General features: G+C 38.1%; 1 protein-coding gene across 1 annotated transcript in view; it reads right to left on the bottom strand.

The window, feature by feature from the left end:
* Positions 1-1,921: 1,921 nt before the first annotated feature.
* Positions 1,922-16,990, bottom strand: part of ACACA (acetyl-CoA carboxylase alpha) — a 526,387-nt gene continuing 511,318 nt past the window's right edge. The window contains exons 54-55 of the mRNA XM_075195717.1: positions 14,859-14,995; positions 1,922-7,611 (exon numbers count right to left, since the gene is read on the bottom strand). Coding sequence (XP_075051818.1) covers positions 7,485-7,611; positions 14,859-14,995 — 264 coding nt within the window. The 3' untranslated portion in view covers positions 1,922-7,484. The remainder of the gene's footprint in view (positions 7,612-14,858; positions 14,996-16,990) is intronic.

The raw sequence follows: 16,990 nt of genomic DNA on the forward strand, positions 1-16,990 counted from the left end.
ACTAGATATCACAGAACATGTGCATGCAAGGAAGATAGACTATAAACATGCATTGTTTGTACAGTACGCATTAATAGCATCTTAATTTATTGTTAAAAAAAAAAATTTAACACATTTTTATTAATGATTATAGTGTTAAGAGTTGTTCATTTATTTTGTTTTGCATGCATTCTAATAGGATTTCATATTGCACATATGCTTATGCGTATCATGCACTCTGTCCTGTTTTTCTACATAAAGCAAGTGACGATTAGACAGAGGGTACTTATACCCAGATTCATATGTAAATTTATATTGAGATCAGCTTGTATTTGAATACGGTCAGAAATACGCTCAATTTCTGTGCTCATTTTTTAAACGCAAGTTTCATGCAGGTTGGGTCAGAAGATGAATCAGGCCCAATAATACAATGTTGCGTGGCACACCAGCCATGAATGTTGGCAAGCAAGTCTTATTTTACAAATAAAATTGTTGTGTTTCAAGGAGCTCACTCCCCATCAGGCAACTTGTGTGCCTAACAAATTAATTAAATTTTCTGAAATGTTGCACTTCTAGTTGTACAATAAACTGCTGAGACCCACGTTGAGGTGCTAATTTGGCCACCGGACTACAGACTTGATGTTTCTATATACCAGCACTGAGATACAAGTTTGTGCATTTCTCTCCTTACTTTTAGTCATCCATTGTAATAGAGGATGGTTTATGAGAGTCTAGAACTTGCAAAATGTAAATACATGCCCTCTCCATAATGGCATTTTTTCCTCTGCAAGATGAAAATATTTTTCTGAACTTTGAGGAAAGAAGGTCTTGTATTGTTGAATCTATTTCCCCATGATAAAGTTAAGTAATCGGTGTATGGGGCTGCGGAATTAGGAATCTTGGACAGTATATAACTTTACCAGAGAAGTCTGTTATTAGCTTTTAGAGATAAGTCTGGTCTGAATCTAAATCACTTATTTGGTTAGCATTTTTGCACCATTAAATGCTGTACTTCAGTAATGAGCTTCTTTCAAACAAATGGCATACTTTTTTAAGAAGATTAGCCTTGCTCCTAAATGGAGACTCTGCCACTGTCTTTACTCCTGATAATTGCAGTTGATGCTGTAGATGACCATATGATACAAGTGTACATATTTGTCCAGTGACAATCAAAAATGGAGCACTGTATAATGGTTCTGCAACTTTATTAATAATGTATATCTTGCAGAAATGATAGTATTTCCTGATGGATATACCAAGCTGTTCACCTCACCCACCTTTTGAGGCTTTCATGAGGCATTATTTGGCTAGAAAAATAGTTTCAACTGTTGGATTCCGAATCAGACCTCATTTACAAGTTTTAAAAGGTTTTAACTCTGGAAGACCTATTGCATGTGCTTTACAATGGGTATGACCTGTTATATAATCCTAAATCAGATACACTGTGTGGGGTTAGGTGTACTTAAAATTTGTAGAGCACTGTTTGGTGTAATGTGTAAAGGTAATGGTGGGAATAGTCAGTGGCCACAATTTTGCAAATTTAATTTTATGTGGCAAAACACCTGCTACTGACCCTAGAACACTTTAGTTCCATCACATTGTTCAACACTTATGGGGTTTCTTATCTTGATATTTCAAATATTAGTTATACAAAGTGCTTAATCCCTAATACTTCTGTATGCTAGTTAAAGCATCCACATAATTCAAGATAAAAAAAGCAGCCTTTAAGCACCAGTTACATTCAGATAACATTGTAGACAAAGCTAAATCAGGGTCAATTACCTTAACAGTTCTATGAAAGTATATTTGCATAATAGAGATGACACTGTAAAATAGTAACTGCTCATGGAATGATTTAAAGTGGACTTTTAAATACCATGTCTTCAGAAGTTATATTTTTTTTTAGTATCCAGATATGAAACAAAATATTGCAAACACAGTAAGCATATTGAATTTTATTATTTAACGAGATAACTGAAATGAGTACAGTATTCCAGTAACAGAATTTCCAAATTTGACTTATAATCAGACACACATTTTTTATTTTTAAGTAAGTGTTTCATTAAAAATAGCTTTCTGTAGGAGCAATGATCTGCAGAATTTTCTTTCCATAGTATAGCGACTGAACACTATAAACATTGAGTTTTAGAATATTCACGGGACTTAAAACCTTCCTCTTTTCTAGAAAAATATCTTCAAGCCATAACTGATTAGTTCAAGTGTTTGAAAGTACCTTCATTCCATGAATACTCTAGTCTTAGCTATTGACAGAACAATAGTTATCCAAAAACAGTTTAGCTTATCTTGAACCATAATCTACCACTTTAAGCTAGGTACACACTACAGAAATTTCAACTAACTTTTTATGCAGAGCGATTTTACATGCGATCGATGTTCCGATCGCTCGGTCCATGGACTGCATACACACTAGCCTTGTTTAGGACGATAAAGGGAAGAGCGGACGTCCCTTTAGCGACTTTTTACAGCCGTGTTGTCGTGAGCAATGGCTGTAATTTCGTACTCACTGTTGTGGATCAGTCGGAAGTTTATACACACTACACAATGGAAACGAGATTGGTACCACCAACCAAATGAGGCGACAATCGTTCATTTGGGCAGACTTTCGACCATCGTGTCACTGCACACACTGACCCGACTTTTGAACGAGCGGTCGTATGTCGGCTGATTTAGCCGATTATTGGATGAAAACTGTGTAGTGTGTACCCAGCTTAACACAGCATAGAAACAGATTCCAGAGATACCTGTTTGAATTATTCTAATTTAATTTTGGATACCTATTGTTCCATACTCAACACATTTAATGATGTATTGTATTATTTGTCAGTTGTACATTTTTTGTTCTTTAGATAGATAATTAACACATTGAAATGACAAAAAAACACATATTTAACAACTTCTAGTCAATGTACTCTATTTGAAGTATGATTAGTTGCACATATGTATGTTAATATAAGCACATGAATATATGCCTATAGTGTTCTGCACTGTACAGGAGTTCTAGGGCACTACCTTACAGTAAGTTATGACCTAATGACATGAAAAAACACAACGCAAGTTTAAGAATAGTGCAGATTTTCCTGGTAGCCTTACATGGCCTTGTCTATACATTTATTATGACGCCAGATGACTGCTCAGTGCCATATGCAATTATTGTCACATCAGGATATCTGAAATACCTGCAATATTAGAACTACTGCCACAAATACATCTAGACCAATCTATAAGTCACATAGCAAAACCACTGAACAGTATAACACGACTTTATTACTGCACACCCTTTCCACTGAACTGTTTAACCAAGATTCATTAGAGAAGAAAAAAAAGATATATACAATCTACTAACAAAATTGTAAATCTGTAGCACTAAAATGCCGCACCCTATTGGGGGGATTATAGAGTTCCCTTGAAGCTATATTGGCCGATATTATTGCAAAAAGCTGTCACTAATTACATAAGATATGCTACATTCCTGTTATTAATAACAGATCATATTTAAACGCTAAGACACTACTATCCACTGTTACACCATATCCTCAGCTCAGGGTCTTTATTTCCGGCATGGCTGTTTTAGACCACGTGGTACGTGTAGGTATACTACTGCTTCTATCAGATAGTTACTCTGTGGCCTCATCTCTGTTTCCATGCTACAGGAGTGTTCAGTACAAATACTTCCAATTTCTGTATTCTTATCGAAATTATTATAGCTTACATCGTGTCAACAAATCACATACCATTTTATACAATGTAGACTAATCCAGTACACAAATCAGTAATATTATTAGTGCACGTGAATCATATCAGAGTCCAGTGTCCATCCGTCTTCCGGGGCACATCTGACAAGCATATCTGTGTTTTGAGAAAAAGATCTTACACTTAAATGACAAAATGTTGGATTAGTTTCAAAGAAGAATACTGATTCTTTCTGATAAAAGAAAAAAGGTAAGTGGCAGATAGGACTGAACGTAAATACAAGGAAATGTAAAATACCAGGGCAAACGATATAAAATGAGAAAAAATAATATTTTCATAAACAATAAACATTTTGAAAATAAATAGATTTAACAAAGTATTTTTCAAACCTGAGGAATGTTCATTTTTTATTTTTGTTCTTTTTCAATGAATTGAGACTTAAGAAGCTATTAAAATGTGTGCGTCCAGTGTTTGTTGTTAACGCTTATTTCATGGAAGGCTTTCTGCCTCTAAAATTGTGAATAATATTTGAGATCCATGTATTAATATCTATATTAACAAAATAAACTTCCTATGACAGATGGAAGTAGAAGGACAATTCTGACACAATTAGAGTAGGACTGTGACTGTGTCTCTAATTGTAAACTGCAGTGATAATTGGTGAGAGTTTGATTAATTTCCTTATAATGTGAGCAAAGAAATATCCTTTACCCATGTAATCAAAGATTGGTAAAACACCATCTAACCTCAATGGGAATAACAACATTGTTCTGTAAATCGATGGCAAAGATTGGCTCAATGTGGTCAATGTAGTCTGATAACTATGAATGGAGACAAAGTAAAGAGATACAGCAAGACGTAAAGATAAAGGATTGTGGATGAAAGGGCAAAATGAAGGAATCTGAGAAAATAATAACGAGCAATAGGTACATGGGGCCTGATTCATTAAGAAATTTCTTACTTAAGTCTCCTGGACAAAACCATGTTAAAATGAAAGGGGTGAAAACCAGTTTTCTATTTTGCACATAGGTTAAAAGTTTCATGTAGCACACAAATATCAACTTTAAATTTCAGTGTACAAATAAGCTATCAAGTATTTGTGTGCTACATAAAAAAACAGCCAGTATTTAACTTATGTGCAAAATAGAAAACTAATTTTCAACCCCTTTCATTTTAACATGGTTTTGCCCAGGAGACTTAAGTAAGAAATGTCTTAATGAATCAGGCCCATGGTCTTTAAAGGTAATAATAAGAAAAACAGAATGGAGACAAAAAGATTCATGTAAAATATTAACAGAATAAAATAAACTAAAAACGTAAAGCCCATTAAAAAATGTGTTAAAAAATATAAAACGTTTAAATATTAAAAAACAAAGATTATCAAAAATAATGTGAAATTGAAATGCAGTTTTAAAATATTAATCAGTAAGAAGGTTTAGCTTCAGTATATTTTGTAACATGATTATAAATGTCATTGTCTCTGTATTACGTAACAAAAAACCCCACAAAAAACTCAGTTTCAACTGACAGTAGGAAGTGTATATGTGGCTGTCCATTATTAAGGCCTCACCTTCTACTGCCAACAGATTCTTTGCAGTCATGACTAAAGTCTAATAAAGCACTGTTTGTTCAATACATCCAAATCTATTTTTGCTTTGCCAAGTCTGTGTTTAATACTTGGTATGTAAACAATTATTAGAATATTGGAATTATTCCTATTATACTACAGGTTTGTACAAAGTTGGGGATTTCTAGTAAAAAACTGTCATGCTCAATTTGGAGGTATACACTAGCAAATACAATTGTGCATGATGGATACAGTCTTCCTATCCAAGCTATTAGACACATTTTTATTTCACTGTTACTGGGGCTACGTATGAGTGGCAGCGAGAGACAGCAACTACTGATAAGAGATGCAGTCACCTGAGCAAATGAAAATAAATTGTGTTTAATACTCCATAGAGAGATGGATTTTATATATTTTAAACATTTTGAAGTGTCCTTTAATTTAGTGCTGACATTGCACAGACAGGCACTGACACATATCTCAGTATGTATTTGTATAATTTGACCTTTGTGAAATAACACTCCTACACATCAATGAATATTACACAATTGTTATTTCTAGTAATGAGATGCTGTAACATGAGATTCTCCTAACTTAGATTGCAAACATGCTGTGCACGGCACTCTTTATAGTGGGTTTTTTTTATCCTTCCCAATAAACACGGTCACTGGTCTGATCACAGTGTTTGCTGATGTTTATGGACATAAATAAAACAAGCTGCTTGTATATGTTCATCCTAATATTGAGGTGGGTTTCTTCTTTACTTTAACATGTTTACTGCTGGGAAAGGCTTTATCTTAACCCCTTCAGGACCAAATGTTTAGACCCATATTACCAGACTAATTTTTCCATTTTCTCTAAAAGTAATTTTCATTGGCATTTTATTTCATAGTATACCCAAGTGATTTTTTTTTGGGTCAATTTATACATGCTTTTTATTTGTAGACAATAAATATTTTTTTCATAGGATATTATAGGTGAACGAAATAAGTAAGCCAAGGCGCATGGTAGTTTTACACAGCTATATTGCTAAGTTTATTCTAGGACTTGTAATATAAATGTTTGTTTTTTTTACTTTTTTTATTTTTTAATTGCCTTAGGTGTAGGCGACTATTCTATGTTTTTTCTTTTAATAGAATAAGCATGTGTTTACAATAGATAATGGTTTTGCATGTCAACACACTCTAGTTGAATGGGCAGTGTGTAGACTGCATCTTTGTTACTCACTAAACCCAGTTGCTATACCTCCTTTATAGAACCCTCTATAGATCACCAAGGCTGCCAGGAGCAGGTAGAAGAGGAGACATCCCTTCCCATGCATAGCATTCTAAACTGAATACCGTAAAGGAATGATTGAACAACTGAAACTGCTCTCTGTTGGGCCCTGTGTACCATAAATGATTCGCAATAGTATAAGCTTGGTTCATGTGTGGGTGCCACCAACATTCAATAGAATGGAACTGTACTTCTGTGTGCATAAAGGCGCTGCACAGCGGGAAGCACAGTTATGTCCTACAAGTAGACAGAATATCAGGAGAGAGCAGAAGTAAAAAGTCTAAATAGCAATATAGTGAGTGCTCTCAATTATTTTACATTTAAAAGGGAATGCTGAGTACAACATATAAGAAATGTAAGTAAAATGTTACATCAATTAGTAAATGCTTATGTGCTATTGTGGACTAAGAAAGGAAAGGGACACACATTACTTTTGTATTTTTTTCTACTTAAAACTATGGTGATTATAGCATGAAATTGTTTACAATCTCATATACATTCATAACTCTATATCTTACAACACTCCCTATTGGAAAATAGGGATAGATTAGGTCACTGCTCTGCCCACCAAGGGCTCACCCCTTTGGACATATGGGAATTGGAAATAATTTACCTACTATGGGTAATATAGGTCTAGACATTTGGCGCTGAAGGGGTAAAGATAAAGCCTTTCCCAGCAGTAAACATGTTTCATAATTAGCATTACTGTTCACTTCACAACACATCTGTTGGAGGTATGTGCTGATTTTCTATAATTTATGCATCACAAAAACAACTGTAAAAGATACAATAATCCATGGTGTACAAGATTCCCACAGTGTTTATCATTAAAAAGGTCTACCATATTCTGATCATCCAGAATAATCATTCAGTTCATTCACAATCAGTCAGGCAATCTGCTCAGGCTTATCTCTGCTGAAACTGAGCTGAGAGAGCCTCAGTAAAAGGTGCTCTAAGTAGATGTTGGGGAGTCCATGGTTGACAGAATACGCACAATTTCAGCTCTCTGAGTTGGGGAAATGTGTTGTGTCATATGAACAATAGAATCCATAGCAACTTCAGGGTTTTCTTGCACCAGGCTGTAATAAGAAAAATAATAAGCCTCTATTATCAGGAAATGGTGTAACAAAAATTAATATTAATATATTTGTGTAGAAAATTGTATGAAAGGATATATGTCATTCATCGCTAAATGGAATTTATAACTTTGTTCAAAAACCTTTGCAAAGTAATATGATTTAGTTGACCTATTACTACTCATGGGTTTCAATAACAAAACTTATTATCATGGACTATCCTACATTATAGCAAGGTAATTTAATTATTTTATACATTACCTCCTCAGAGTCTGAAATACCACCACAATATACCTTTATGAAGGGACATACAATATTTCCATATTTACAAATAGTTCCATTGCCCACGCTGATGTATGGTAGGAATAAGTATCTCCAGGGAAGAAATCATATCATTGGTTTCATTAATTGTGAACACACTCTTTAAAGAGAAACTGTGAAATTCCAGAGTAACAATACCATGCTATACTGACAACTTTCATCCCCAACAAACATCAACTTATAGTAAAAGGACTAATGAGTGTTCACAGATTAATTGGCAATCAAGAAATAAGCTACCACAGGGAATAATATATGATGGAAAATGCAACCAAAGAGAGTATTTCTCTTTTTTTACTATATATGATAACTATTTTATCACAAGGGAACAGGCTGTGGAAGGCAATTGATAATACATTGTACTTCATTACCCTTTATTATGTGTTTTTTGAAGGTGGGTATAAACCTAACTGCTAAAAACAGATGGGGCATATTCTTCTAAATGGACCAAGATGGTAGAAGAATCCTTGGACTGGTTTTGCCAGCTATTCTTGCTCATTCTAATAATTTGTTTATCTTGGCATAGTGTTCACTGAATAATAAGTAGTAGGATAGTATGGAACTAGTCAAATACTGGTTTGTTTATTTTTTGCATTTGGTTACAAGTTTGTAATTTGAACATTTAGAAAGTATATGTATTGAAATCATGAATTTCTCCTTTAAAGTGAGTTAGAACGGCAAGCTTGAGAGAAGAATTGACCAGTTACTTTAGTGAGAAGGATAACGCTAGAGTACACTGAAACAACCTTTGAACAGCGGACTCTACGAATGCAATGAGATTGCGGAAGCCGCTGCAACAATACTAAAACAAACAAATTCATAAGAGGGAGATGTGTAGAATGAGTGGGAGTGAGAAACAAATAAGGGCAAGTAAAAAGGTGGCAAGTAAACGAAGTAGAGGAGAAAGAGACTACAGTAAAATGGAGGAGCACACTGCACAATTGTGGTGAACTGCATTTTTATAAAGAGGAGAGAGAAGAACTGTTAATGCCTATTGTTTGACCTGCTATCCCGCTCCCACGACCCTTTAATGGTCGCTTTTTCCATTCATTCTTGGCTGTCCATGCCTTGCCCTCCTTTTCCGGTACCTATGTTGTACCTCGTTTCGAGCCTGGACTGGCATCCTCCTGGGGAAGTCGGTCTCCCGCCTTCTCTCTTCTATCTCCTTCCTGTCTCTAATCACTAGCCCTCTTACTCTGTCCAAGCAGCCAGACCCACCATGACTCTTAAAATTCTCTCCCTCAATGCTAATGGCCTTCATTCTCCCACCAAACGCACAATGGCCCTTCAGCATTTTAAACGCCTTAGGGCAGATCTCGTTTTCTTACAGGAAACACATTTCAAGATTCCTCATCCTCAATTGACATGTAAGACATACCCACATGCTTATTATTCATCTTCTGATAGTAAACAAAGAGGTACTGCCATCCTCATACATCACAACATTCCTTTCTCACTGGAATCTCTTTATGCTGACCCTTTAGGCAGATACCTAATCAGTGTTGAATCTTTAGGTTGCGTCAAGCTTACTCTAGTTTCGTTGTACGCTCCTAGTGTGGGGCAGGGTACCTTCTTCTTCACGTTCTTTGAACAGCTCTCCTCCATAGCTCAAGGTCAAGTAATTATAGGTGGCGATTTTCGCTCCTCTGTGTCGTCCTCCCATGCCTTCGCTTGCCGAGAATCTAAAACCTTGGCATCCCTCCTTAAATCCTACGACTTCTACGATGCTTGGCGCCTCGCCCATTCCTCCAGTAGACAATATACCCACTTTTCAGCTCCACATAACATCCACAATCGCATTGACCTCATTCTCATTGATCACTCTACCACTCAACATCTTATTGACTCAGACATTCTTCCGGTCTCTTGGTCTGATCATGCTCTGGTTCTCCTCGAAATTACCTACCTTCACCCACGCTCCTCTCCCCCAAAATGGCAACTAGATGACGCTTTACTTCTAAAGCCCGATCAGATTACCTCCATATCCGACTCCATTAAAGAATTTATCTCTCTGAGCTCCTCACCAGATATTTTGCCTCCCATCCTTTGGGAAGCACATAAAGATTCCATTTGCGGCACACTTATCGGCCTGTCCGCTACTCGACGTAAGGCTGAACCCACTCGCATCGCGGAACTGGAATCACAAATCGCATCTCTTATGACGTAACATGAGCGTTTCCTGAAATGTTACACTCGCCTCAAACTGATCACCCTCCGTGGGCAATTACATCAACTTCTTTCCAAAAAGGCGGCCAAAACACTTTGATGGCTTCACCGGAAGTTCTACGAGAGGGGCGATCGAGCAGACAGACTCCTAGCTCAGAAACTACGAGATAAACGAACTCGTAACCGCATTGCCTCTATCAAGAACCACTCAGAGGACCTTACCTATTATCCGAAACATATAGCTGACATCTAGAGACTTCAGCCCCCGGCCCATATGGCTTCACAGACGTATATTACAAAACCTTTGTCAATTTCCTTATGCCCATGATCCTTGAGCTCTTCAATTCTATGATCCTCGGATCTAAATTCGATCAGACAACAACTCTGGCAGACATTGTTGTTATACCCAAGCCTGATCACGACCTTCAACTCTGCCGAAACTACAGACCCATTTTTCTGCTGAACATAGACCTCAATCTCTTTTGCAAAACTTCTCGTTAATCGCCTGAACACTGTCATCACCTCACTGGTTCACCCCGACCAGGTTGGTCTACTTCGGGTCGTCAGGCATCGGATAACCCCCAACGAGCTATTGACCTGACTTATGTTTCCAACTCCCGCAACATCCCCACCCTTCTCATAGCTTTAGACGCGGAGAAGGTATTTGACAGGTTGGGTTGGCCTTATATGCTACAGACGCTCGAGGTCATGGGCTTGAAGGGCACCTTCCTTAGTGGCATTGCTTCTCTCTACTTTAATCCGACTGCTTCTGTCCTGGCTAACGGTTTCCAGTCCTCTCCCTTTGCGATTCGGAATGGTACTCGTCAGGGGTGTCCATTATCACCACTTATTTTCGCCCTAATGATCAAAACCCTGGCTCGTAAAATTCGTATTAATCCTGATATTTCCGGTGTCTGGGTGGGCTCTTCAGAATATAAATTATCTTTATACGCGGCTGATATCCTCTTGTCAGTCACAAACCCTCTCATCTCTCATATTGCTCCCAAACTTACTCAAGGACATCACTCTCTTTGGCACTCTTTCCAATTACAAAATCAACGCTTCCAAATCATAAATTCTCGACCTTAATATCCCCCTGCCCTTCTGTCAACCCTCAAATCTAGCTTTGATTTTAGATGGCAGTCTCACAAACTAAAATATGTTGGGATTTACCTCACTCGTTCCTACGACCAGCTTTACGCTGCAAATTTTCCCTTTTTATTTTCAGCTATTAAAACTGACCTTTTAAAATGGGACAAACTCATTATCTCCTGGACGGGTAGAATAAACTCCCTCAAAATGAACATCCTTCTTCGGCTTCTATATCTGTTTCAAGCCTTACCCCTCAAAGTCCCCGCTAATTCCTTTAAACTCCTTCAACAAATGGCTACCAAATTTGTTTGGTCCGCTAGGAAGCCCAGGATTCGAATGCAAACTCTCCATAAACCAATTCAAGAGGGAGGACTTTCTTAAATATTATCATGGTACTCCTCTTACCCAGTGTGTACTCCTTCATTCTCCTCCTGGACAGCGAGTTTAGGTCGATATTGAATCCGCTCTCACTGACACTACCTCGCCCTCCTCGATTCTGTGGCTGAAACCACAGCATCGACCCTCCCTCTCACGTCTCCCCCTCCTCTAGCATTCTCACTTGCCTGCTGGACTCATACAGTCTCCTCATACAACTTAGCCCCCAACTCATGGCTATTGACTCATCTATGGAATAATCCTTCTTTTAGTCCTGCACTTCACCCGGGCAAATTCTCCCACTGCACGCGTTGTGGCATCAACTTCCTCTCCGATATCATGCTGCTTCAATTCTTTCCCTTTCAAAAACGCTTTTGCATCCCTTCGACCTGCTTCTTTCAATACCTCCAACTTCGACATTTATATAACTCTATTCGACGTACAGTCACTGATATACATCTAACCTCTCCTCTGGTCACTTTCTGTGACCTTCGCTCCCCTTCCAGGGGCTTGATCTCCACATTCCAGCGCCTTATTGTAAAACAAATGCCCGGCTAAGGATCCCCATGAACTTAAATGGGAGGACATGGGGGAATCGCTTCCTCCTGAGGAATGGGCTAAGATTCACCTGAACCTCGCAAAGACCTCTATCTGTGTTAAGATAAGCGAAAATTGTCACAAGATTTTTTACCATTGGTATTTGGTACCACACCATCTTCATATAATATATCCAGGCTTCTCATCGCTGTGCTGGCGTCATTGTGGTCAATAGGGTACCCTGTCTCATATATGGTGGCACTGTCCAAAACTACTTCCTTTCTGGAAATCGATCCACCGGTTACTTTTCAGTATTACTCAGGTTTCTCTTCCTTTATTTCTTTCGTATTCTCTACTTCCTCGCTCTACTCCTAAGATATCGAAATCAACTCAGAAACTTATTACACATATTCTTAGTGCTGTTAGATGCCAAATTGCTCTTTTTTGGAAAAATCCAAGTCCACCCTCCTTGCCCTCTGTTATCAACTGCATCTGGCAAGTCTACCATAAGGAATATAGTACTAGTATTCTTCGCCACACCCCTGTTCAATTTAATAAGGTCTGGAGTCGTTAGACTGAATATCATGGAGCCTCTCCTTCTCTTGCTTTTTAAGGCCCTTGAGCCCTAACTACCAATTTGTAGCTCTGTCATAGATCCTCATCTCCATTTCACTTTTCTTCTCACCTCTTTGGCTAGTGATTTCCCCCTTCCCTCTTACTCCTATCCTTTTCTCTTTCCTTTCCCTGCTCTCATCTCTCCCTGAATTTATTTTCTCTCCTATTAGTAACAATATGCTGTTTACATTACGTGGAAACTATATTATGGTTTTGCTTCACCTGTATTGCCTATTTCCTGCATTCTTTGTTCTGTAAAATCTTAATAAATATCTTTTAAAAAAAAAAAAAAAGAGGAGAGAGAAGTAAATGAAAGCAAAAAGGAAACAGTTCAGAGCTGTTGAAAGGGAGAGACTGCAAGGTGAAATAGGACACTGAAACTGATAAAAATAAATAAATAAGGAGCAGCATAAGGGATGCATAGGGGTGGTAGATCAGTTTAGTGTCAGTAAGAGTAAGTAAAGTGAGGATAGACAAAATGATCAAGGGGAGAGACAGTTTTACAGAGACAGAGTAATTGGCCAGTAAGAAGAGACAGACACCTGAGGAAAATTGGATATGGAATCTCTGATATTGAGGAGAGAGGGATGATAAGAGAGTTCACAAGGGGATATCCAAGGACTTTCACCCCCGGATGCTGCTGGCCAGACAGATAAATTAAATTACATCACCTTGCATCCAACTTATTGCATAAAACTTGGTATGTACTGGCCAGGTGAAAAGGATTGCACTGTTACTTACTACAGGTCCTTTCGGAGAATTCAACACACTAAAAATTTGACACTACCAAAGAACTCCATAGGGTAGAGTCATTCGTAACGAACTCCTGGGAACCTTTCCGATTGACAGACTTTAATTTGCTAGTTAGAGGCAGATTTTGTTGCAAATACCATTAAAATTGTTTTAACAATTCCTTTAATAAGTGTTTAAAATGTTAGATACTAATTCTTAGGAGATGGTAAGATTCTGGTAGTTGTGATTATTCATATTTGTGAGATCAGTTTGAAAAATGTTTGAAGGAAAACAATTTATAAATTATTAATGCAACATTACCTTTACCCAATAAAATACTTTCCAATTTCAATCCAATTCTTTCTATAACCTTATAATGAAATTAGATTATTCCTTTAAAATGTGTCGAATTATTGGAGTGTTTTTCCAGTTGGAGAATATCACCACCTCTCTCTGCATCTGGGTTGGCGACACACTCTTTCTGTATAAAGAGAGATAATCTACTGGAGAGCACATGAAAGCAACATAAGCTTGCATGCTGGTTCCTGATTTAAAACGTTGAAACACATATTTGGAGACTATATATGGTTAACCTGAAGCCAAGGAAAAGCCTCTGGCTTGTGGGCAATTAAATATTTTTTGCAAGATATTGTCCTATATTGGCCCACCAACCTTTTAAATAAGTTGATTACTGTAGTAGTAATGTATTCTAAAGTTACTAGGATATTGCTTCCAAATTTGTATATACAGGTACTTCTGTAAGATTACAATATTCTTAATTTTTAGTCATTTTCTTAAGAACAATATATGGAGTAGTAGGCTTCATTTCTATTTTCCAAGGAAACAATAGGGTTATCAAGAAAGAGTGTCAGATTATTATGCCACCTTAGATCAAGTAATCACTACCCTCTTCAATGGTGAAAAATAGCTACAATGTACAGATGACAGAAATGTGGCTTTGGGATTGACTTACATAAACAAACTGAGAAAGCAAAACACATTTTATTTCAGCTTTAGCCACCAATTATATCATTTGTGTCATCCTAGGTCCAAGCCTATGAGGTCATTCCATAAATTTAGAACCATGCTCATAAAACTCATAGAGTAACTGTCACAGTGAAGCTTTGTAGATGGTTATCTACAAAAGGAGAATAACTTATATAAATTACTTATAACTAAATATTTTAAAGACTACTAGTATTTCAGGAATTTTACTTATTTATTAAGGCCTCAAACAATAACCCCTTTTTGAAAAATCTGCAAAGAAATTTCTGGAGTATGAATCTACTACTCAACCAAACACTGCTTTTATCTTTCCCATCCTGGATTTTTTAAGTATATAACTGACTGTATTTAATAAAAGTATAATTTCTTTTCCATAATAGTTTGCAATAAATGTAAGTCATTAATATTACCTGCGGATTTGTTTAAGAATATAGTCTCTAGAAATGTACTTGATGTTTTCGTCAACCACAGAGCGGGCACCTTCCTCCTCAGTCAACTGTTTCTCTAACCATTCAACGACATCCTTATTATTATCCCATAGGTATGCCTGTAAATACAAGAATTTATATGCTCAATTTGTGATGCCCACATTTAACATTTTATTTAAACTAGGGGTGTGCACTGGCCACTTTTGGTGTTTTGGGTTTTGATTAGCTTGAGGTTTTGGGTTCTGATTTGTTTTGCCAAAACACCCCACAAAAGGTTTTGGTTCTGATCTTGGGTTCTGATTTTTTTTTAAGAAAAGCATAAAAAGTGCTAAAATCCATATTTTTGTTTTTGTTTCACTCCTACACTATTATTAACCTCAATAACATTCATTTCCACTAATTTCCAGTCTATTCTGAACACCTCACACCTCACAATATTGTTTTTAGTCCAAAAGGTTGCACCAAGGTAGATGGATGTCTAAGCTAAGCGACACAAGTGGGCGGCACAAACACCTGGCCCATCTAGGAGTGGCAGTGCAGTGGCAGACAGGATGGCAGTTTGCAAGAGTTTGCTAGAGGTGCAAGATGGAATTGTCCTTGGGCCCTCCCACCTACCCTGATGTTGTTGAAATAGGACATTCACACTTTAACAAACCAATCAGGAACAGTGAACGTAGTTTAATCTCTGGTACTAATATTTCTGGACTGCAGGAACAGTGAACGTAGTTTAATCTCTGGTACTAATATTTCTGGACTGCAGGAAAGGTGAACATAGTTTAATCTCTGGTACTAATATTTCTGGACTGCAGGAACAGTGAACGTAGTTTAATATCTGGTACTAATATTTCTGGACTGCAGGAACAGTGAACGTAGTTTAATCTCTGGTACTAATAATTCTGGACTGCAGGAACAGTGAACGTAGTTTAATCTCTGGTACTAATATTTCTGGACTGCACTTTTTCGTACTTCTCTGTACATCCCGGGTATCGCCTGCCTAGTGAAGTGGAATCTCGACGGGATTTGGTACCGGGGACACAATACCTCCATCAACCGTCTAAATCCCACTCCACTGATGGCGGACACCGGATGCACGTCTAACACCAACATAGCTGTTACGGCCGCAGTTATTCGCTTTGCCATAGGGTGACTACTGTCGTACTTCGTGCTCATGGCAAACGACTGTTGTACGGTCAACTGTTTGGTGAAAGACGTATCGTTCTTACGACTTCCCCTCTGGGAAGATGACCGACTGCCAGCAGCAACAGCAGCAGCGGCAGTAGTAGTACCGCTGCAGGATCCTCCGGAAGAATCCCGGATTGAAGAGGACTCAGTCATGCCGATGACATGGCCTGCAGGACTATCTCTGATGGAGATCGTGGAGGAAGTTGACGAGAAGGGTGTTGGTGGTGTGTATACAACAGGACCAAGGGATTTAGGTGTCCCTGGACTGCTGACCGTCCTAGCCACAGGTCCTGAACTAAACACTGAATTATGAAGGTTCTTCAGGTGACGTATAAGGGAGGATGTTCCTAGGTGGCCAAGATCCTTACCCCTGCTTATTTGAGCTTTACATAAGGTACATATGGTCATACATTTGTTGTCCGGATTGGGATAAAAATAACTCCAGACCGAAGAGGTGGATTTTTTTGGTCTTCTGACCAGGCATGACGATGGGCTTTTTCATCCCATGGACAACAACTGTTTCCCCCCTGGTGCCTCATTTAAGATAACCACATCAGCATCCTCCTCGTCAAGTTCCTCCTCAGCGCCAGCTACATCAATATCGTCCTCATCAATATCCTCCTCCCGGTGTACAACATTGACACCTTCATTAGCCAAATCTGTAACTGGACTGTGGGTGATCCTTCCAGCATATGCAGAGGGTGTGCTGCAAATGGTGTAAGGAGCCACCTCTTCCCGTACAGTGATGGGAAGGTCAGGCTTTGCAACCACCAACACCCTTGGTCTCGCCTTGGGGATTTGTGATGCCATCTCTTTAAAAGGCAGAGTTGTTTGCTGTGTTGTTGATGACAGCTTAAGTCTGTTAAATTTTTTAGAGGGGTGGGGAGGAGGAGGGCTTAGATCCTTGGGTGAAGCTGGACCACTAGTCATGA

The sequence above is a fragment of the Mixophyes fleayi genome, chromosome 2 (assembly GCF_038048845.1).
Source record: "Mixophyes fleayi isolate aMixFle1 chromosome 2, aMixFle1.hap1, whole genome shotgun sequence".
NCBI lineage: Eukaryota > Metazoa > Chordata > Amphibia > Anura > Limnodynastidae > Mixophyes > Mixophyes fleayi.